The sequence below is a fragment of the Branchiostoma belcheri genome, unplaced genomic scaffold (assembly GCF_001625305.1).
Source record: "Branchiostoma belcheri isolate BF01 breed outbred unplaced genomic scaffold, Haploidv18h27 scaffold112, whole genome shotgun sequence".
Classification (NCBI taxonomy): Eukaryota; Metazoa; Chordata; class Leptocardii; order Amphioxiformes; family Branchiostomatidae; genus Branchiostoma; species Branchiostoma belcheri.
In genome coordinates this window covers 408,993-431,705 of record NW_017802514.1, presented here as the reverse complement: position 1 = coordinate 431,705, position 22,713 = coordinate 408,993, and the positions used below count along the sequence as shown (strand labels likewise).

Below are 22,713 nucleotides of genomic sequence, written 5' to 3'. Positions count from 1 at the left end.
TCGGCATTGATTTTCCTCAGCTGCGCGTAATTAACACAGCAGATTTCCTCATCAATCTGGCCAGCCTTGGTGCAGGGGAAGTAAATTTTTCTGTCATTATCATTCGCTTTGTGCCAATGACACGCTCAATTAGGTCCAATGTTTGCCGTAGTAAGGATGATCACACTTGAGTTGAGGTGTGTGATTTACAGGAGTCAGGAGATGGGATGTCGCACCGTTACTGATTTACTCCATCCTGACAGGCAGCTCGTAAGAACAAACAATTATTCTCCTCTGTTATTACCTGTCTGTAATCATTGTCTATTGTGACAGATGATGAAGAGGCAGTTGTTTATTTGTAAATTATGGGTTGGCTGTGGAGGAACATTTCCTTCTTAATCTGTCCTTTTTGACTCTCTGTTATCATGTAAAATGAAGAGGTGCTGATAGATAATGATGACCAACTTGTCGTAAGTCAACCTATCAGAAGGATGTTATAATAACTTATATATCAATGGTTAAATTTATAGCTTTAGCTCTGGAACACATTAGGTTTTATCTTTGCTCCCTAACCATTCTACAGTAAGTTTCAAGAAGTAAGTAAATGTTATCTATATCCTTAGATTGCCTTTACTTGAGGTATTTGGGGTGTGTACTTCTACTTCTATGCAATATTAGGCAAAACCCCTGGAGGTGTCCTATAACATTTTTCTGTAGTAGAGCCCTTTCCAGGTAGTCCTGACATTAATTTTACACGCGCGTATACCTGTTGAGATTGATGGCACTATAATGCAATGTAAAGCCTGTAGGTTCCCCCTGTATCATAATGAAAAGCAACAAGTTGTCCACATATCTTGCTGCCAGTATCTTTTGACACCGGCCCAAACAGTTGGTTGATAGGGGAGAAGACAGGACGCAGCATGCCAACCAAATTCTCTCTCCTGACCTCTGACACCCCCAGAGGTGGGGAAGCAGGTCTGTTTGTTTTGGTCCTGTCTTCAACCAATTTTACACCAACAACAGCATGGGAGGAGCCAGGGGGGAAAGTTGTAATGTTGTTTGTTAAGGCAGGGAGGAACAAGAAAAAATAAATTTGTTCCAACTGCTTCATACAGGGTTGAGTGTACTGCGGCATAGCAACGAACACATAGTATTCAGTTTATTTTGTAACTGATAACTCAATAGTTAGCAAAAAAAATAATGCCTCTCTGCTTGCTACATGTAGTTCTCAAACACCTACATACTAGTATTACTATGACTAGTCATTATCAAATAATCTGTGTACACATCGGTAGACACTACACCCGATTATAAAAGTCCAAAGTCGGATGTGAACATAAACAGTACCAGATCAAAAATGTAGAAGGTCGACCTTTGGCCCAGGTTGTCACACGTCCAAGAAGTAAGCTTTGTCTGGTTTTGAAGTGAAAGTATTCTGTGGAACTGTACTGGCTCCGGATTCAGACAATGTCAATAGCTTTATATGTACACTGCAGGCAAATAAGTGGGCACTCCGTTTATTTTTCCAAGTGCCATTTCTACAACAAGTATCCTTGCATTGCAACAAGTGTATGTGTACGTTTTGCACCATAGCTTGTTGTTTGTTTTTAGTCAGTCATTACATTTGTGTAGATAGCGTGTCAGGAACAGGCAACCATACATAAACATCTTCTCTCAAATTTCAGCACTTGTCAGCAGGTTGAAGCGTAAGGGATAGCGGGGAAATTTGTTGGATGGTTGCTCTAATGTTTCCGACACATATTTTGCCCAGGATATAGTATATCTTCCCGTGTTTGCACAGACGGGGACTGTCGGGGAGAGTGGCAAGTCTCAGCTGCATTTGTCTTCTCCCAAACAGCCCTCTCTCCCAGGATGTCGGCGCACCGTTGTGGCAAAAGCCCTCTCCCCAGTCTCCTGTATGATTCATTTCACAATTATTCGGGTGGCTGGGCAGGGAAATTGTCTTTTGGATGGTCTTCTCGGCTCAGACGGAAGTTGTCTGCAGGAATTCTGCAAGTGGAATTCTAAGTAGATGTTTCACCAATACTTAGGAAGTGTGTTCCTGGTTCAGGACTAGGCAGGAATGGGGAGATTTGTAGTTACACGATGTTCAGCATGTGTGATGAGTAAGTGTGTCAGGACTCGCGGTCAGGCCAAACCTTAATGGCTCTAAACTTTCACCCAGAGCTCATTGTATGATTTAACCTACCAGGGTGTCAATGCCAATTAGAACTAGATTTTGCATCAGATCATGTCTTTTCAGCTGCATATAAATTAGGCGCACATTATGCCAACTTGAGAACATAGAATGACTTAAGGATATGCATAATAGTGTATGAGTATAAATGGAAGAAATTGATAACATTTTGCAGTTTGCAGTGATACTACTGATAGAAGTATTCAAGGCTTTAAATATCACATTAATGATTAAGAAGACTACAGGTTATATAAATGGATTGAAGATATGATTCAGTGATAGAATTATTTTATGAAATATTAGAAAATCTATGTTGCATAAGCTCATTGAACATTGTAAGTCTAGTTATATAATGATTTGGTTTCTTTGCAATTTGTACTCCCAAATTAGAAAATTTGCAGCTTTGAAATCCAAGAGTGACCCAGTTGGTTGAAATGATGAAAAGAGTTGCTCGGAGGCACAATCTTAAGATGTTCGCGTCAAACCAACCATGCTCGGAGCCGATTTCTGTTGCCGCAGCTACCACACGACCAACCCAATTTGTTGCACAGTATTGATTTAATTCCAGGCAGAGTTTCCACCACATTATCACAGCCCGGTTATTACTACACTGGTCTGCCACTCACAGCCCAGCTGATACCATCTTTGTGGCCAGATTTAGGAGCCACTACATTAAATTACCTGGCTTTGTGCCTTGATAACCATTAATGGTATGTAGCGTAGGAGGATGTGGCAGCTACGACGGTTGTTTGTCTACTCATACACATCATAATGCACTACATAAAGTCAGTAAATATACATCTCATAATGAATGTTACGTACTTGTATATTATAAAGATGATACTCTGAAGGCTTTTAATTTTCGTGGTGGTTTTATTTTGCACAAAGAGGGAATGGAGGAGGTTTTGTAGTGTTTGAAGTTTGCAGTTTACACAATTCTGTAACACAGTAGAATTACAAAACATGTATTTGCTGTGTTAGAATTTGGCAGAAAGAGGTCACCACTAAAACCACAAAGATAATACCACTGCGAACATTCAAAGATTTACGGTATTTAGGACTATAAACTTTAGGTATGGTCGTTAAATGTAACTTATAATAACATTCATGACACAATCATATAGTATACATGTAGGAAAACACCCTAGAATTGGAGACAGCATCGGATGCAGCTGAAATTTTACTGGAATTAATTACAAGGTGTTGACTTCTACACAGTGAGACGTTAAGAAGGGAAGTACACACATGGTTGATGTTGATAAGACAGCTTTCTGTCTTAAGACTTGGCGCTTACGCGGCCACATCCCACTCAAGCTGTTACATGTGCGAATATCTCTGTTCGGCGAGATTACGTTACTTTCCTGTGGCGGAATCGTCCGCATCCTGTTTCTGGGAAATATTTATCACTTAATCTAAGCCTGGGAGATCTGCACTTCAGCACAACAATTTACGGACACATGGTGCCGACGACCTGGCTTGCGCGTGATCCTTTCCATTTGCGTGATTGTGGAATGATTGTCCTTTGGCTGCTCATTACGTTCCACAAGTGTGCGCCGCGACGGCCTCCATTGTTGGCGGGAAGACAAATGCTGCCGCGATGACCCCACAATGATGGGAATGGTTGTCGACTCCCTCCCATGAATTCGTGATAGCGGGGGTTGAACCGGGAGCCCTGTGGGTGGGGTTTTGCACACCCTCCCTCGGTAATTTCTCCGCAAGGTGCAAAGTGTAAAATTCACCTTTACCTAATTCTGCCATCAGGGGAGACAAATGACTGATGAGACAGTTTGTGGGAAGGAATGATAAAGGAAGAACGTGGTCTGTTTGATAAATGTTTCAATGCTGTCACCTGTGTGTACAACATTATAATCACTTTATCCCTCGTAGGTAAAACTTTGTGTAGATGGTGCACTTAATAGCTTTAAACACTGTTATACAGATAACTAAATGTATTGTATACCATAAAGGGAAGTAAGTACTCAGTCCAATAGATAAAAATTATCGCAAGTCTTAATCTGTGCCAAGTACGCCTTGTGGAAATTACATTTCAACATAAATGCCTTAGTTACCCCGACAGGTTTTTCTTGACTGATTTGGCACAGACCAGTTATTCTGATACCCTTTTATTTTACTGTCGTATTTCGTCTTTCCAGCTAGTCAAACATATGCTGTTTTTAGCAGTGGCACGAACTTGGAAGTCAGTGTTATACTAGTATGGTAGTACTAGTAGGCTATGAAAAGAAAGCCCTAATAATATTTCACCTCCTCATCTCTCTGTAGCTCCATTCCATTAAAGGCAAGCACGGGTCATAATTCTGTTCAGCTACTGCTACAAATGGCCTGTTTACATCACACAAGACTAGCCGAATCCCCAAAGCTTCCTCTTATTTGTTTATCCATCATCAAAAACAAATGGGCGCTCCTTTCAGTTTCAACAAACTGATTCCATGGGAGGTCAGAAACACAATCAGGCAATGACATAGGGAAGAGAACGCCAGTAAATCAGTGCAATGGCTGCTGCAATGATATCATGGTAATGTTATATACAGTAATGGTGGCTTCTGATCTGTATGGGGTATAAAGGTGTAGAAGTAAGTTCTCATTTTGGGCCGATAGAACATAATTCACAGTGCTGAGATGAAGGGGGGAGAGGTGGAGTAGTGCGGAAGGTTGGCCTTGCCCGTGGCTACAGAAGTTTGGTGATGTATGGAGAAGATTGCGATGTTCTACACAGCCTGCCACGTATGTTAGCCTCCCCCATCAGTCTACCCACCACGGACTGGTGGCTAGGAAAAGCTGAAAAACTATCCAGAATGAAACTTAGAATAGCTAGAATTACATTGGTAAAGTATTTTGTTTTTTCTTTGTTAATTGGAGATGGAGATGATCAGGTTAGCACAGGCATTGAAAATGAAATTGTAATGTTTTCAGGGCAGTTGGAAGTGGGTATAGAAATAGGGACATGGGTCAACTGGCATTGTGAAAGGCATTTAATCTCTGTTTACTCCAAGTTTGAATTTGGTTTGTTATTGTGTTTACTCGAGTAAGTGGCATCTCTGACTGAACCGTCCGCTGAACATTTGACCTGAACATCAACACGCCAATCAAAACACAACCCTGGACGTAAATCAAGAATATGGCAGCCAGTTTCCATCTAACTGGATATGGTTGGTATTTTGTTTGAGCCATTTTTCACATACCAGATGCATTGTACTTGCAAGTCGGCTTTTCATGTACGTCCAACGATGTTATTCCTGTATTGAATCATGATGTTACTGATAATCCTTTATCCTAATAAACAAATGTCCTCAATAACTAGTACATGTACGTGTAAGTTACCAGCTGTATAGAGGAACCAATCCAACACAATGTACAAGTCTATCCTTATAAATTCTCTAACATGGAGTTAGATATAGAAATATTATACTGTAAAATCATCCCTACCTCAGTTTATGTTCTGCATTTAGCAGTGGATTAACCCTGTACTTTATAGCAGCATAATATATAGTACAAGAAATTTATTTCAGTAGGGCTACAATTGCATATAGTAGCTTTTATTATATCACAGGACCTAAAACAGATTCAGCCATGCATATTACAACAGATTAGTTTTATTATCATTTATTGCTGTATGACTAATCTTAGGTTGACCATTGTATGAAAAACGGAATGCCTTTTTACAGTTTTTCCTTGTGTAAAAGATTGCATTTTGTATTATGTTGCAATATGTGAGTAATAAACATTGCTATATGTTTCTAAATTCTAACGTTAGGTTCCAAAGTCAAAGATTACACGATACAAAAGTGTCATCATACACACCTTTTTACGTCTAGAACCTTATATCTCTATGATTTTTTTTTCAAATACCAGCAACATTTCAGTCAGTATTGTACTAGTACAGTACATTATGATCATTGCATGACGTAAGTTAAGTGGTCCAGAATGGCACCTAAAATGTCTATCCTATTTCCCCTGTCCTTCACATAGCAGGGCCAGCTGCCCAATATTGCAAAAGCCTGTGAATCATAATTACTTCAAATATTCTGAAGAGGCATGTTGAGAAATTTGTTTGTGAAGCCATTGATAACCTGAATGTCTGTAGCTACTAGCATGTCTCCTTGTATGGCCTGTACGACAGGGGCCACTCTACCTACAATGGTTGCCATAGTAATGTGCACTGCTTCTCTCGGCTCCTACGCAAAATTCTGAATTCACCGCAGCATTCCTGCCTTCAACGCCAACTGTGGCCGACATTTGACTTTTGTCTCATTGTACGACATGTGTTCTATTTAGCTACATTTCAGACAGTACAAACTCCAGTGGTTGAGCCAAAGGTTGCAGTTGGATTCAGTTTTCATCACGTTTAGTTAGCCCATCAATGTTGTTCTATCTACTCTTTATGGCTACACTGATGGACTCATAGGATGACTCCATGTTTTCTATAATATGACACATTTGTACATACTGGTCATAGGCATTTTTAGCGAGTGAGGTGGTTAGAAGCTGGCCTGTAGGTCTGGAGTAGAGCTTTATATCAGACAGTTGCATCAGAATATTGTATTATTACCTAACAAGTGTTTTAGGATCAGTTCTTATTTTGTAAATAAGCAAAACTTGCATTACTGTAATTTCTGATTTTTTGACTGAAGTTCACAAAGTGAAATCACAATGCATTGAAGACCATCTCCCAATTTTGATTATCTTTAGACAATATTTCAGTCTTTTCTGCTTTTTAAAAAAGAACCTTCTTATGGTAGAACCATATTATTTCGGTACACTCTAATACAACTTGCATGTATGATGAATGAGTAGCATTTGAAATGCTGCTGAAAGTGATACATATCTAGGAGGGTCTTGTTACAGTTATACTTTCCCTACTTATCAACTATCAGCATGCACTTTACAGTACATCAAGATATTGGATGTCTAATGTTTGTTTTACACATTTATTTCTTACTTTGTCGCAAATATCAAGTATGATGAAGAAGAGAACCACAGTGCACAGGATAATCTGCAGTCAATATCGGCATAATTCAATAACCCTTAATTGAAAGGTGGCAAGGACCTTACTTCCCGTGATAGATACTTGGGAAGATAAAAAATATTACGCCTTAAGTTTAGTCTCTCATCCTTTCTGTAATATGATAGGATTTTTTCCGGAAGTCATACTATAGATGCCCATTACAACAGATGAGCCAATTCAAATGTGTCATTTCTGGTTCTGTTGTCAATTTTTCAGCAGAAGGAGCACCTGTGGCTAAGGCAACAAAAATGAATTGCTGCAGGAACACAGATTTATGACTCGGGTACAAATATATATTGAACTGTTCAACGTAATTATATTCTTCCGAAGGTAGGCGATAAATTTTACAGCTTTTGTAAGGTTACGGCAAATACGTATGGTACAATATTGCTCTGTGTGGTAGTACCTATAGACTAGTAATAAAAACACATCTGAAATCTTATTTCCCATGCCAATATACACCTTCATTTGCTTGTTAGAAAAATGTCATTATGATTTCAATGCGAATTGGTTTATGTGTGCAGTTTTCTTTAGTAGTGCAGACACTTAAAACAAGAATTGAAGTAGAGATCAGAAGAAGAAGAATTTTAGATTCAGAATTTCTTCTTCTGACCTGTGACCTTGGAACGCCCTTCATGGTTACTTGTTTCACAACATTGCTCTTGGCATTCCTTTAAGTTAATCCAGATTGTCTGTATAAGAAAGCAAGGTATTGGTTTAATTTTCTAAGACATGCATTTTTCTTACATAGTTACAAGACAATGATTTTAATATGACAAGTGTGTGGGAATATCTTCAGGTACCCATATCCCACATGCCCCCCTCCCACCCCACACTCATGATCAAGCAAACACTCCTTCCACCCCACAAGACTTATTCCATCAAATTACGACTACCACTGTGGGGCACCCTTATCATAACGCCATCGCTGGGTAATAATAAGGCAAGAATAGATTTGTCTCTGGCTGCTTCTGTTCCACATGTGACCGTCAGCTGTAGCAGAGTAATTTTGTCCCGATGCATTTGATCAACAGTTCTCCACGGGGTGCTGCGTTTGGAGGCTTTTCCGCATGGTAATGGGGGTGCGGGTCAGCCACTGCCCTGTAGCTGTGATTGCGTTCTTGCCTGATTTTCTAGGAAAATTCTAAAAGGTTTCTCCTGGGCTCAAGCTGACAGGCAAACAAGGTTACCATATACATGCAATTCAAAATCTAAAAAGCACGCAATTTCTTCAATGCAAAATAACACAAACATGTATGAATATGTTAGATTATAGAAATTATAGTTGAATCAATTTTTTTTTTGAAAATGTTCATGTAGTAGTGAGTAAATGATGTACATGTATGCTAATCACAAGGATTGTAACATGCATAGTGTGATAGAGAAATACCGCTACAGTCTGTAGGTGTTAACCTATTCACAGGAAGTGCTGTCAAATTCCAGGAAACTCTGCATAGGGCATTGGAAACGGGACTGTTGTGTCTATAAATACATCTATGATCTAGATGTTTCAGTGTGGGTGAAATACAGTGTGTACTGCCAGAGTGCTCGAATTACATGTCTACAAATTATATAATGACTAGGTGCACCACTCAGATTTTGTGACAACATTGTTGTTAAATTCTTCAAGGTCACAAATACCTTTAAACATACTCATAGAGATGTAAAAGGTGAATTTAAGGAAGAAATAATCACAGAACACCTTCAACCTTGTTGTAAGGTCCTGGTCTTTCCATTACTTCTATATACATGTATTCAAAAATGTGTATGCAGTGTGTATGTGTTCTGATGAGAGTACATCATACACAGTGAAAATAGGAATTTATACAATCACAATTCTACACTGTATATGTTGAAAGATAATAGATAGTAGATACAGTTTGCATTGAGATATATAAAATCCCAACAACATCATATTACGAAACTTGTACAAGAGTTAAATTATAGTACAGTACCCGTATTTAGAAACCTAAAATCACATTGTATCGACAACACGACACAATGTTATGAAACTTTTATACCCCAATGAAATATAAGTGTGTTTAAATAGATTCATGCTCTCACAACTTCTTGCCCCACAGTTCTGATACATGTGTAGGTAAACACAAATCTGTCTACAGCAAGAAATATGATGTTACCCACAGAAATCTTACCAGGGCTTTCAGTGCTTTGAACTGTGATTCTGACTGATCCTGACAAATGTGGCTGAGGTCAAGTTATTTACACAACACTGAAAGTCTGTTATGTAACAACTATCCCAGCTAGAATCAGATTATCATGGGCAAACCAGCCTAACTATTATTAATAGCAGGTGTGACTTATCAAACTACAAATTCAGTGTTCAACAAGCATTGGCATGTCCCTGCTGCAAAAAATAGATGAATTCATTTTCAACCCAAAAATAGATAGAATTCATTTTCAACCACCTCTTTTTGCCTATTTGTGGCTTTTAAATTATAAAACTTTAAGGGTACATCTATGTCAAGGGCACATCTTGATCTAGATAGAGCAACTCTAGATAGCACACGCACTACTACCTGCCTTGTTTGTTGTCCATTTTCCCTGTCTTCTAAAGGTTAGACATTCAACGTGACAGATTTTGCTCTAATTATGGTGGTAAAAAAACGGACACCTTCCATATCCAAGTACATAGATGCAAAGTGCCTGCACAACTATGCTGAATATTTCAAGGTTGTGCAATTCCTTTGGCAATACATTCTAATGGCTATTGATCTGGGGTTGGTTGGACTAGACTCCTGTTGGCCTGCCATTTTTCCCACTAACATCCCAGAGGTACGTCATTCGAATACATCTTCACTGAAGGCCAGGAGCGCCGGCGCTGATATTCCTGACTTCCCCTGAGCCACATCAACTTTTGCTTAATGCGAACGCTTCGTTGTATATAAAGTAGAGGTTAGAGTTGCTAGATGTAAGGGATTCAGTCTGGAAAATGTTTTCTTTTCAAAGTCAACATCAATCGTAGACAAGTACATGTACACAGTTAAATGGGGATGTATTTAATTAGCTGTGAAGACAGTTTTTTAGGCTCTCATTAGCTAGATACTACAGTTAGCTTTGTGGTACATTGTAAGTATTTGGGAAATATAACCAAAGAGCAATTCTGTTGCTGTTACATTAATTACAACACTTCGTGTAGGAATCTACACACGATTTAGTGTACGATTTAGGCCCCATATCTCAGTTGTATATACTGTATTTCATGTCTTATCACTTTCAAAAAGGCTAGAAAATGGATCTGCAAAAAAATTATGTTTCCTACTTGTATTTTTTAAGTACTTGAATCACACGTTTCTTATGTGTTTTACTATTATGTGACTCCTACTAGATAGGCTCTCTGATAATATAGAAATTTCTGCAGGCATAGATTGGATACTAGTGTATGAATCTCAGTTCTCTGCCTGATGTCAGAAGAGATATCGCAAGCAACAGGGTACAGTGTTGATGTCAGGTGCAATTGTGTGAAAGTAACTAAATACTGTGGGCATTACTCACACTTCTTAGCTCACAATAAGTGAACTATTCATATTTATTTATCTCATCGCTAGGTGGAAGTTCTAGCACAACTTGGTACACTAGAATGGTGTTTGAACACCACTACCCTCTCTTGGACATACGGTATATGATATATAATATTGAATCTGAACAAGTGGATTTTCCATTTCCTAAAGTATTATTTTGTCTAAATCTTGTACAGTTGTTAAGAAAAGTCAGTTTATGATTGTTCAACAAATGAAAGAATTCTATGGAAGGGCCGGCATTGGTCGCCTATATTAGTGACCAAGTTATCAGGTAGATAATTAGTTTCCTTCGTTATTAATCAACGAGTTTTATGAAATAATTAAGTTACCCAAGGAAAGTATTTTACAATGTAAGCATTGAATACAGGATAGTTATGAACTGAGTTTGTCTTATTATGAATATGAAAAAAATGAAATATTACACCAATGTTTCCTATGTTCATATAAAACATGGTTTTTACAGCACCATATTTTGTTGCGACTAATAATATTCTTATATTGCTATCTTATTATTAACCAGATAGTTTCCTTTAGGGTTTCTCCTTGATTAAAAAGCTTGGTATCTTGTATTTATTGCGAGTGTAACCATTACTGTAGAAGGTAATGGGTGCCTACGATAAAATCTAACAAGAAAATATACATACATTGAAACACAAATGTAACATTAAAGCACACAAGTCTTGCCAGGGTGCTAAAAGGCTTGTTGTTCTCGCTGTTTCACCCGGGTTCTGTTTTCCCCCCCTGTATCCCTGTGTTGCCTTCCCTGCTGTAAAAACACAATCAATACTTCACGGGGCTCCATGTAAAACACATGCAGCCAGGGCACGCTGGCATTATACCCAATTCTGTATGTATTAAAATGGCCCCAGTGGTCGATACTGTGACGGGAAATTATGCAGCAAATCATCATGCAGAATTTTTTGTGCACGGTGGAGTTGGCATTCCCCGTATTATACGTTGGAAGAATAATTCTCCAAGCCACATGCACGTTTACGCTTGCGGAGAAGCCAGTAGCTGTTATCTGGGAAAGCAGAGAAAAACAACAGCATGGAAGCTGTTTAAGTGATATTTTCAGGATTCTCTGTGTTGTTGAATAATTCACCAGTTACCACCGATTTGCTGATGTATTTTGATTGTCTGGTATTTGATTGACCTTCACTTGTTGTATAATTAACAATTGATGAATATTATCCCTTACAAAGCTATTTGATTACATTATGTCGGGATTAATGTATACAGCGATTCGTGCCGGTTACAAATCGGACAGGGTGAGACAGGGTGGAAGCTACCACACAGACTTAACCTTTTAGAAAATTCAAACGGAAAGATAACATGAGCGTAGAAAATAGGGGTGAGAATTTTCTTAATCTACGGCTTCTGGCGGTATTACGTTGTGTCAGGCTGAAGATAGCTGCTAATAAATTGTGTATCACATTCATGCATAAATGTGACGAGTCAGAATGAGCAGAAGGAGGACACGCCAAGATATCTGAATTCTCTATGCGGTACTTGGAAATGGGTGGAAATTTCTTGTGGGAAATAGGTAAATATGACTGGTTGGGACTTGCTATTAGCTCTGGAAATGAAGGGCGTTCTCTTGGGATTGCCAGGACTGATTACCACAATAATGAAATATAAAGTAACCCGGCTCACCACAGCCTCAACTGCAAATAATCAAGGTGAAACTTCTGGAAACGGCGGGATAAAGTTTTACAGTCGGATATCAGAAACGTTCTAATCCATCGGAGGTAGGGTAGGAAAGTTAGATGAGAGTGCAGAAATTAGATTGTGGTGAGGGTGCCGTTGGCAGTGTAATTATGCGTACAGACCCTCACTCCTGTCGGGATGCAACGCAGGATCAATATGGGAAATAAGTCCTGTCAGATCCACAATTCTCCAGCTCCCAGGCTCCATGCATGCAGCAGCAGATAACAAGGCTGCTCCATAATGCAATTTACCATGCATAAACATCTCCCTGTGTCTGGCTCCATGGCGGTAAGATGGCTGTAAAACAATGGTTCAAACCTCGCCTTGTTGAGCGAACACTTTTGTTTTCAAAGAGGAATTTGGCGCTCTTTTGACTATGTCGTTGTGTGGCCATTTTTCATAGCAGTGCCAGCACGTAACTTCTTCCTTCACATGTCAATCCAGTGCTAGCTGGTTTCGTAGCAAGAGAAAGTAGAACCCGGAGGCCCATTTTTACTTTTACGGTGTTGCGCTGCAGTGAATTGTTGTGATATTTCATAAGTTTTGATTAATTTTTTAATCCCTCTTCTACTTCAGTTGAACTTCAAGTGTAATGCTGGAGGCAAATCTGATTTTAAAATTCCATTGCCCAAAATTGAAATTGCCCGAATAGCAAGTAGTTATTTTTTTATGGATGAACCTTGGAATAAATAAACGAATAAAAAAAGTTCCATGATTACTACAGTTATACATGTATTTTATAATTAAAACAGTTTCACCTTGAAGTTAATCAACAGCATCTTGTTCTCACACGAATGATTCATCCGTCATTGAATTTTCATAGTCCCAATATGGAGTCCTGAGGCACACTGTACAATATTTCACTGCCTGCAGAAAGGACAGTTTGACTCATGGCCAGACCCTGATGGCAAAGAAACTGGGTTAAAGGCCACTCCAATTTATCCACTTGGTCCTTGCAATGCAGGTGGCAACAGATCTGCAGATGTTCCCTTCTGACTCTGTTTTCATGCTTACTTTTCAGTTACACAATTTTTTTAATCCAAGAACCAGGGCTCAAAATACTGGCTTCGGAAGTTAGTGCACCCAAATTTGGAGCTGTGCAAATATTTTCGTAGGTTTACATATACTATGATGTTAAATGTTTTGTAATATATAGCATATTCTTAACACCTAAGTGTTAGAAAAATAATAAAATCATTGTTATAACACTCTCTTAAGAAATAAAACATAATTATAGTTTTTTGCTGACATTCTTATTTACCTGGTAATGTGGTATATGTCGACCTAAAAAATTTTTGTGCACCTAAATTTTTAGGTTGGCTACACCGGTGCACTTATTCTAAAAATGAATTTCCAGCCCTGCACATTTTTTGTTAAATCCAAGAACTAATAATCTGGTGGTGAGGACAAAAAAGCACAGAAAAAAAATTGGTGGAGACTATTTACAATGGGGCATACTATATCTTACAACCAGTTGAAAATAGATAAATGTGTCCTTTAAGCCAATTGATATGTTCTCCCTGGCATAAATCACCCAGCGTGGTCCTGGCACATGAAATATGCTCAAATGTTAAGACAATAATCCCTGGTGTATTATAGGGAGATTTCTCAAACCTGACAGACTTCCTGATATGTGGACTGGGTTGGTATGTTTTATAGCTGTGAGGTGGGGACTGCTGTACTCTGTAGACAGAGGTTAGGCTGGTTTGGGACTTTTTTAGAAGCCAGAATAAGTTAAAGAAAAGCTTGACAGTTTGAAAGTAATGGCCCTACAAATGTATGTGCCAGTATGCACCTAACTGACCAAACAAATTTGAGATTTATGGCAAATATACCACACATATAACTGAACTGTGTGGCAGCTCCTTGTTATATACTATATATATATACGTAAGTTGAAATGCACAGGATACTTAAGGATTACACCTGATTTCTTGAAAAAAATGACCCTATGTGCCAGTATGCACCTAACAGACCAAACAAACAAATTTGAGATTTATGGCAAATGTGCCGCACAAATAACTGAACTGTGTCATATGCAGCATAATTATACATTATTGGCAGCTCCTTGTTATATTTTGTACACAAATATCAGTTGTTTAAAGTACAGCACAATGTATACAACATAGTTTGCATAAATCATGATATTGAATGTACATATTTCAATGGTCTGAAATGAGGAGTACCGGCATTGCCGTAGTGCATGTAATTGTCTGCATATTTTCGTGTTATGTTGCATATCGGATTATCATTGATGTAACGATTTATTCTGACGTTGGAAGCACTTGTAAGGCGGTATCTAGATATAAGAAGTGTCTCCGGTTCTTGGGAGTTACTGAGAAAAATGTAATTGTGGTTTAGAATTGAGACACGTGTACAGACAGACTGTTGGGTGAGACTATTAGGGTGTCTTCTTCTCTTCTGGTTGAACATGTTCCTCAGAAAGGTAAAATGTAATTATGTTGGCCTTGTCTCCGTTGATTTTCTTATGAGTGCCCAAAGTGCCCAGGACACTTATTGGTGGCTAGAAACTTTGTGTGATGATTTATATTCATTTGTCCCAGCTGTCTAATTCAATATTACATTCCTGCTAAAGAATACTAGGAAAACCAGTCAAAATTTTCTTCTATAGTGTAACAGTTAGCATCCAGCATGAGACAAGTGGTGTGTTAGGAAGAAAATGCAAGAGAAAAGGTAACATTGAAAGTACAACCTGTGGTAAGAAAATCTCCAGCTTTTTCTTTCAGCTGTCTAATTTGATATTACATTCCTCTTTAAGATTAATGTAAGTAGCCAAAACTAGATCGATTTTGTTATTGGGTCTGGCATCTACACACGTTCTGGAAGTAAGAAAATGTAAGAGATAGAGCGAACATTGAGCGCAACGTGGTGCAAAAGCTCCAGCTCCAGCCACTGAGGTACATCCATCTCCTCACCACCTGAGAGCTGACCTTTGCCCCCTGTGGGGCAGCCCAGGCCCTCATTAGTATGCGTGAAGTGTTCACAGCCAACATGCTGCAAATTGAGCCCGAAACACCATGTTGGCTTGGCTTCCATCACAGAATCATTACCACAACTGACAGTCGTAGGGAGAATTAAAGAATGGTCTTGGGCCTCAGAAGAAGGGATTTACACCCAATCCAATTATTGACAGACGTTTTACGTCATGTGGCGAGTGGAGTGCTAGTCTGGCCCTGTTAGAGAGATGAGATGTATCCCTTTGGACTGTCATCCCTTGATAGAAGAAAGGAGGACCTTGAACTTGTAGGACTATGTCAAGCAAGTCTCATGGTAACAACGCTTTACAATTACATGTACTGTAATGTATGTTGATATAATAAGCTCTGGGTAGCCTGTAACCATGGTGTATTTTCAAGTGTTGTATATCATGAATGTCAAATTTAATATACTCCGAAGAGCACCTGGCTTAAATATTTCAGAACTGTATGAATTATTCCCGCCATGGTGATATATTCCTGAATGACAGGTTCCGTATGTATTGATAATAAGTAAGTTTTCTTTTAATATTCTTGATATTTCCTCAACGTAATATTTCAGTTTTTCTGCAGGCTGTAGTGTCACTTACTTCCTTCATGAATATTCTGTGCCTCTGGGAACAAGTGCATTATTTCTAGATAGGTGAAAAAAATTCACAGTACAGGCTATTTTTCTTTAACATTATAAGATCTTTTCGATACACACAAATAGAGGATAAATAAGTGCGCCATAGAAGTAATTCAGGTTCATGTAAGGCTTACATGTACATATGCTGCTGTTAGAATTATTCAGATCTGTATAATCTGTCTGAAAGACAACAATGGAACAAAGCTGGCTGCAAGAACAGATTTCATTGTGTATACTGTATACATTTGAAGTACAAAGTGCATGTATACATTACATGTAACACTAAGCTATGCTGAAATAGTTTTGGGATGATTTTCTGCAAACTCCTGCCTCCCACACTGATATCAAAGGGCACCTGTATATTTATGAATGAGCACTCCCTGAGTATTGCTTAGTAGGCTGGGCTATTTAGCAGAGATGTTTTTATTCCTGTAGGCAAGGTAGGAGCCAGCTAGGTTGGAGCAGACAAGACTAGAATGCCTGATCAGGAAGGTGACTAGTCAGGGCCCCACTGTTGGTTGGAATGACGCAGGTAGCAGCCATACAGTATGGCTCCATGCAAAGTGGGCCCCAACTCAAGGGTTTCCTTCTCAGCAGTCCTCATGTGCACAGAAATTGTCTTTCTGCTGGCAGAATTTTATCTGATGAAGTTTTGAATTTATAAACGATCACAGCACATCTTTATGCTACACCTACACGTCAGGAATATGCGCCTACGTTACTTGTGGGTTGGGGGAATTTTAAACCTACTCATTTTTCATGGCCTCCAAGGCTGTCATATGTACTTTCTGGCTGTGGCATTATATTTGCCGGCTCATCATTGCTGTGGAAAAAAAATTGCCCAGAGCTGTGCACAGAATATTTTTCCACCGGTGTAGATATACCGACCAACCTGTGATGTCAGTGGAAACTAGGTCAAATGTCAGAGGTCAGGTAATGATGCCATTGTAATGGAGGACAGCTGCCAGCCAAGCCCCTGGGTATGACTTTGCTGTTTTGTTTACCTGTAACCACCGTTAACAGCGTGTTAGGAATTATTCATGGTCGTGCCATTGTGTGAGGAAGGGTGTGAGAGACATGTTATCACCCACTGATAGTTTTATCTTCAGATTCCACCTGTCCTTGTGGGGAATTACTGGGGTTACTCCAGGTGACATCAGAAAGGATTGCCTAGCCATGTGTGACATTTTACAGGTTGTCTCCTACCACCAGAACTAATACAAGGTCGTATCTGGCTGATTCCGCCTTTCAGCTTGGCCTTGTGCTCGTTTGGAATCCGAGAGGAACCATCTTGTTTTTCCTGTGGTTTTGTTGGGATAGGCAGACTGTATAGGTGGTGGTGACAGCCATTTTGAATTTTCAGTGCCTGTGGTGATTGTGTTCGCTTCTGTGACAGATTTCTGGTGTGTGGACAGTGGCAGTAATCTGATGGGGAGCCCTGTGAGCGCTCGGCAGCGTGCCAGCGCACTTCTTACCCTCAAATATAATCATCTTACCCAAGCACTGGCACTGAAGCACTCAGGCAGTCAGGCATGGGGAAATTTGGCTGCAGGAGATGATTGTTTTTGTAGGGCTGGAGGGAGAGAGGGCTGTCCTTGCACCAGTTTTAGGGCCAAAAGGAAGCTAATTTGACAGCGAGCAGACTAGTTATTTCCGTCATTTCTGCAGCAGTGTAATGTTTAAACAATATTGAAAATGATATCCTTACATAAAATGGTAAATTGTACTTAAAAGAATGAAAGTGAAACCAAAACAAGTTGCAGAAATAACAAAGGCTTTTATGAAAGAAGTCTTGCGTTTATGTCTTTCTAAGCGCTACTTTTTATATTGTCTACAGCAATATATGTCACATTATATCATCAATGTTATTAATAACTGAAAGGACTTAACGAGTATTAATGACAGAAATTATGAGGATCTTTAGATACCGCAGATTGACCTTTGGCAAAGGTTATTGCCTGGGAGTGTTAGTTTTGCCATCATCAATTTTAGCCTTGCTATAAACATGTTCTTTGCAGGTAGACAGCTTTGGTGTTAAGTAGACTGGACGACTAAATCAAAACCACATGATCAATATTCAATAGAAATTACACTCATATATTTTCCTGAATAAGGCTTTAACACAGTAAGTGAGGTTAACATGGTGCAGTTTTTCTAAAATGACGCTGGTTACATTGTTGTGGATGCTGTTAAAGCACTGAATATGGTAGTTATTTTAGCTGTTCATTGAGAGTTGTGGTTGGACTGGGGGTGAGTTGATGAGTGCCATTGTTGATGTACATAAATGTCGATTACGGCGGCCCCTCATGTATCAGGTCCACCTGAGACTGCCAGGCTGAGTGTGTTTAGGAGGTATCAAGGGAAAACTGTTCCGTTGTGTTATATTGTGTTATGCTCAGCTTTGTCGCCGCCATTATGTATTCTTCAGGTTGAACTGTTTTGAAGCTTCAGATGAATGTGTAGATCTTTACAGATGTATATTTGCTAAAGTCCTGGTTAGTTTACGGGTAATGCTACTCATGCACAAGTACTGTAAGTCTACAAATTTCCGCGGTATATTTAGATTCGCGGAATTCGCGGGGACCTCTGTACCGCGAATCTATTTCCCCGCGAATATGTTTTGCGTAAGTGCGCCCCCCTCCCCACATGCATTCACGACGGTAAGTGAAACACAAACACACGCGACAAACACAAATCACTGCAAATCAACTCCATTCTTAGCAAATGTACGTATGTTGAGTACCAAATTTTTTTTTAGTTATACTGATGTCAAAAAATTATAATATTGTGAGACACCGAATCGTGATACTTCGGCACTGGCCGTGTCAAACGTACACCGCCGGACAAAAATCTCTGTGTGCTGAGCGCCGGCCATGCGCGCCCGGGCGCTTGAAAATTGCGAGCACATCGGGCATATCTACAAGTATTTTGATGAAAAATATAACTGCTGGTACCTGGGAAGTGTTAGTTGATTCTCTTTTGCGCCCTGCTTTGTGGGCGTTTTTTTTTCTTGTTTTGCTGGATAGAAACGCTACCGTGGGCCGCTACAAAACCGTAGGCGACCTTTGCATACTTCCGGGTTCAAAATCTCGCCGAAGACGGTATAAATATTCTTAGTAATATATATTGTCACGAAAGATTCTTTCGATTATGCATTTCTTCACTAGAGTATCGATGTGTAGTCGTGGAAAATAGCGTTTTAGCGCTTATTTCCGAACAAAGAAAATTGTTTACACGTGCGTCAGATCGATCGTCAGCTATACCGCTGGCAGTCTCGCACGGTGCACGAAACAAATTTTTGCACCGCGCTTTAGGATATAAATGCCGGAACACGAACTTTTATTATTTTAAATATACACTTTACAAATTTTTCTTTGAAAAATAGCCAAGGAGAAATCGCGAATCTAAAAATACCGCGGATTGTCCATTTTCCCGAAACCGCGAACTTTAGGCCCCGCGAATCTAAAGAGACTTACAGTAATATGACTATGTCCAATCTAAAATTTCAAGGTTTGGTTGTATGCCTCAAGTACTACCTGTTTTGTACTTGTATTTATTTTAGAGGGAGGGTCCTGAATATCAGTACTGTAATCATGATGGCATCAAAATAGGATGTTGAAAGTATTGCCATTTGATTTTGAGAGTATACTAGTTTGATAAAATTTACTTCATAAGTTAATACACTAGCTGACATAGAGGTTGCACATGTAGTTCCATTCTATATGCATGTACCTCAAGGCATCTAATATGAAGGATAAATTATATCATCATTCTTGAGCCATGAACAAGAAGCAACTTTTACGTTGCCAGCATTTCTTGCCATAATTTTGTTACGCAGGATATTTCTTTTGTTCCTGTTAACTGTGCCAATTAAAACATGAACATCGGAGCCCTCCAAAATCACTGACGGGAAAAATTTATTTCCTTCGCTAGATTTTGTCCCGAGGTCGCTTCAAGTTTATTGCAAAGGTATATTGTATCATGATGGAAAACAGAGATAGAACAGATTCAGTTTTACATGTCAGTGACATTAGAACATTTGATATCCATCAAAATGAGGTAGAGTAAAAACCATTCCTTTTTAACCATCTTTTTAATCTGCAAAGGAAATGATTTGGCAAAAAAGACATTATTGAAGCTAGTTAAAGTCACCTTCTAAAAATGTTATCACAGGTGCATGTTATCTATTTAGTAAATAATGAAGATGACATGGCTCAAAAGAGTCAAGTACCTGGTATGTTTATTGTTATCGAGACTTTTCATTGATATGAACACAGAAGATCTGCCGAGATAGGTTGCTTGGAAAGCATGTAAATCATTCTCTATCATGCCAGAGGGCTTGTTTGAGGTCCAGGCAGTTCCCTCAGTTTGCAGGTAGTATGGCAAATAAGTGGACAACCCAACCCTGACATACAGGTTCTGAAGGAAGTCATTTTTGTGTGTCTCAGTGGACAGGAGAAAATCTACTTGTTAGGAAAAATTACCTCACTCGTAGATGATTTCATTATAACTAGATTACTGAGGTAACAGGGTTTCACTCCAGCAGTAACACTAATGGATGAGGTTTGCCTGACCTAAAGACAGTTGGTATTTGTTTATTAATATCGAGAGTTTGTTAGAGAATCTTTCTACCAAAACTATATGACCCGTCGTATGATTGCTGCTCACAATCCCATTTTTCTAGACATATTATTTTCAATATAACTGGTTAAATTTTTTGGCTTGTTGTATTATTATCTTCCCAAAATTGTTATTTTTTTTTCCTTTGTCTCTTGAAGCCAAAATGAACTTGAATTTTGGCAAAGCTGCTAGAAGCTGTTCAGATGCCACCTTTGGTTTAAGTCCAAAGGGAGGGACATACATGTACATGGTTTACTGTCAGTCAGAACTGACACTTGCGATCTTTTGATTATTTCTCTATTTCAGTTGGTCTGTTTTTCAGCTCGTTTTGTACCCTCAGATAGACGATACACTGATATTGCTCCTTAACTCTGTGGAAGGGGAGCTACAAAATGTACATGTACCAACAGGGAGTTTCAGTGATAATCTATCCAGTGTACTTGGCTGATGATCTCTCTCGCCATCAGAATCCTTTTCTCAATAGGTAGATAGAAATTTCTGTCAGTGACAAATGAAATGCAAGGAACATCAGTCATGAATTAATTTCTGTCACTCCCTTAGTATACTACGTAAAGATGACAGGTAGCAGTGATACAATTAGGCAGGAAAAGATGAAATATAGTCATCATTTCGTGTGGCATATGCTGTCCAATGATGGATATTTGTTCACCATGCATGATGACTGAAAACATGGCTCTTTCCCGGGTCTGAAGTGCTCCTACTGACCTTGAGAAGTGGTGTGAAATGCCAGAATTTCCAGGAGAAATAAGTTATGACATCAATCAACTTGAAATGTTGAGGTGACCTAATATAAATGACAGGGCTTGAAATTAATTCTTCTGGGTAGGTGCACAGAGAAATTTTGGGTGTACTAAATAAGATAAAATAGAACATCAGCAGAACCTATCTCAGAAAACCATTCTGCTTGTTAATCAAGATTCAGGGTTTAGCATGGTTACCAGAGATAGTTAAAATTGTACCAGAACATGTATGTCCAATATCTGAAATTGGGCAAAATATTATATGGGAAAGTAGGCATTTTTGGCCCACTGCCCTGGGTTGTTAAACTTCCCCCAACCACCCTGAGGTACATGTAATACGAAAATTATACTTCCAGGATTGAAATTTGTGGCCATAACAAAGTTCTAATAACATTTTGGGTTATACCTATGCCTACAGCAGTCAAGCAGTAAAGTGTGTTATGACTTAGTTCTTGAAAAGTTCATCAAAACTGCGACTTGTGTTGCAAATTATCTTTCATTATCAACTGATAAACAACATGATATACACGTACATCTGTGTTTTTCTCCATATTTTCTATATTTTCAGTTTCAGGATGATATTACATGTACAATGTCTGTTGAATCATAGATATCTCATGTGATATCTTTTTCAACCATAGCCTGTTCATACACTTCAATGTTACATTGTCACATCAACAGCAAAAGATAATACATTTACATTATTAAGGATACACTGGCCAATTGACACAGCTAAGAATCTTGTCTATAGTAACGCACCTGTTCACATAGACCAGATTTTAGCAGTCCCCCAAGTTGTCTTCTTGGGCAGTTTTATCTGTAGTAGCATGCTTAGGCATTGTACAAAAAAATATATGTATGCATTGTTGTGACTTTATGATGATGTTTTTTGTTTATTTGTCCACAGATGGGGCCGGGATCGACCATGATGCCTCAGTACCCACATCCACACCAGGTGGGCATGGCAGACCCCGTCCCACCACACCCAGGCAGGCTCCCCAACGACCCAGGTGGACACCCAGGCGACCCGGCCAGGCACCCGGGCGTATCACCTCAACTATCGGAAACCCTGGCACAGATCGAGCACCAGGCTAGACAACAACAGTACCAGATCCCCCCTCCCAACCCCAGGTCATCCCAGTAAGTTATACTTTTTTTTTTACGTTATTATAAATTCAGCCTCCTGTGTGTGTGTTACAGAAGTACATCAAGGTTTAAAATTCTTTACTTCTCATCCAAAGGCCAGGTTGCCCATCAATATTT

The 22,713-nt window shown here is 39.1% G+C and overlaps 1 protein-coding gene across 4 annotated transcripts in view; it reads left to right on the top strand.

Annotated features, from left to right (window-relative positions):
- Positions 1–22,713, top strand: part of LOC109461826 (protein piccolo-like) — a 35,261-nt gene that overhangs the window by 2,023 nt on the left and 10,525 nt on the right. For 2 of the 4 annotated variants that reach the window (XM_019758316.1, XM_019758292.1), the window contains exon 5: positions 22,358–22,590. In XM_019758316.1, the coding sequence (XP_019613875.1) occupies positions 22,358–22,590 (233 nt within the window). Of the gene's footprint in view, positions 1–15,287; positions 15,737–17,007; positions 17,050–22,357; positions 22,591–22,713 lie in introns of those variants that run through there. The other 2 variants (XM_019758300.1, XM_019758308.1) reach the window with 2 other exon arrangements.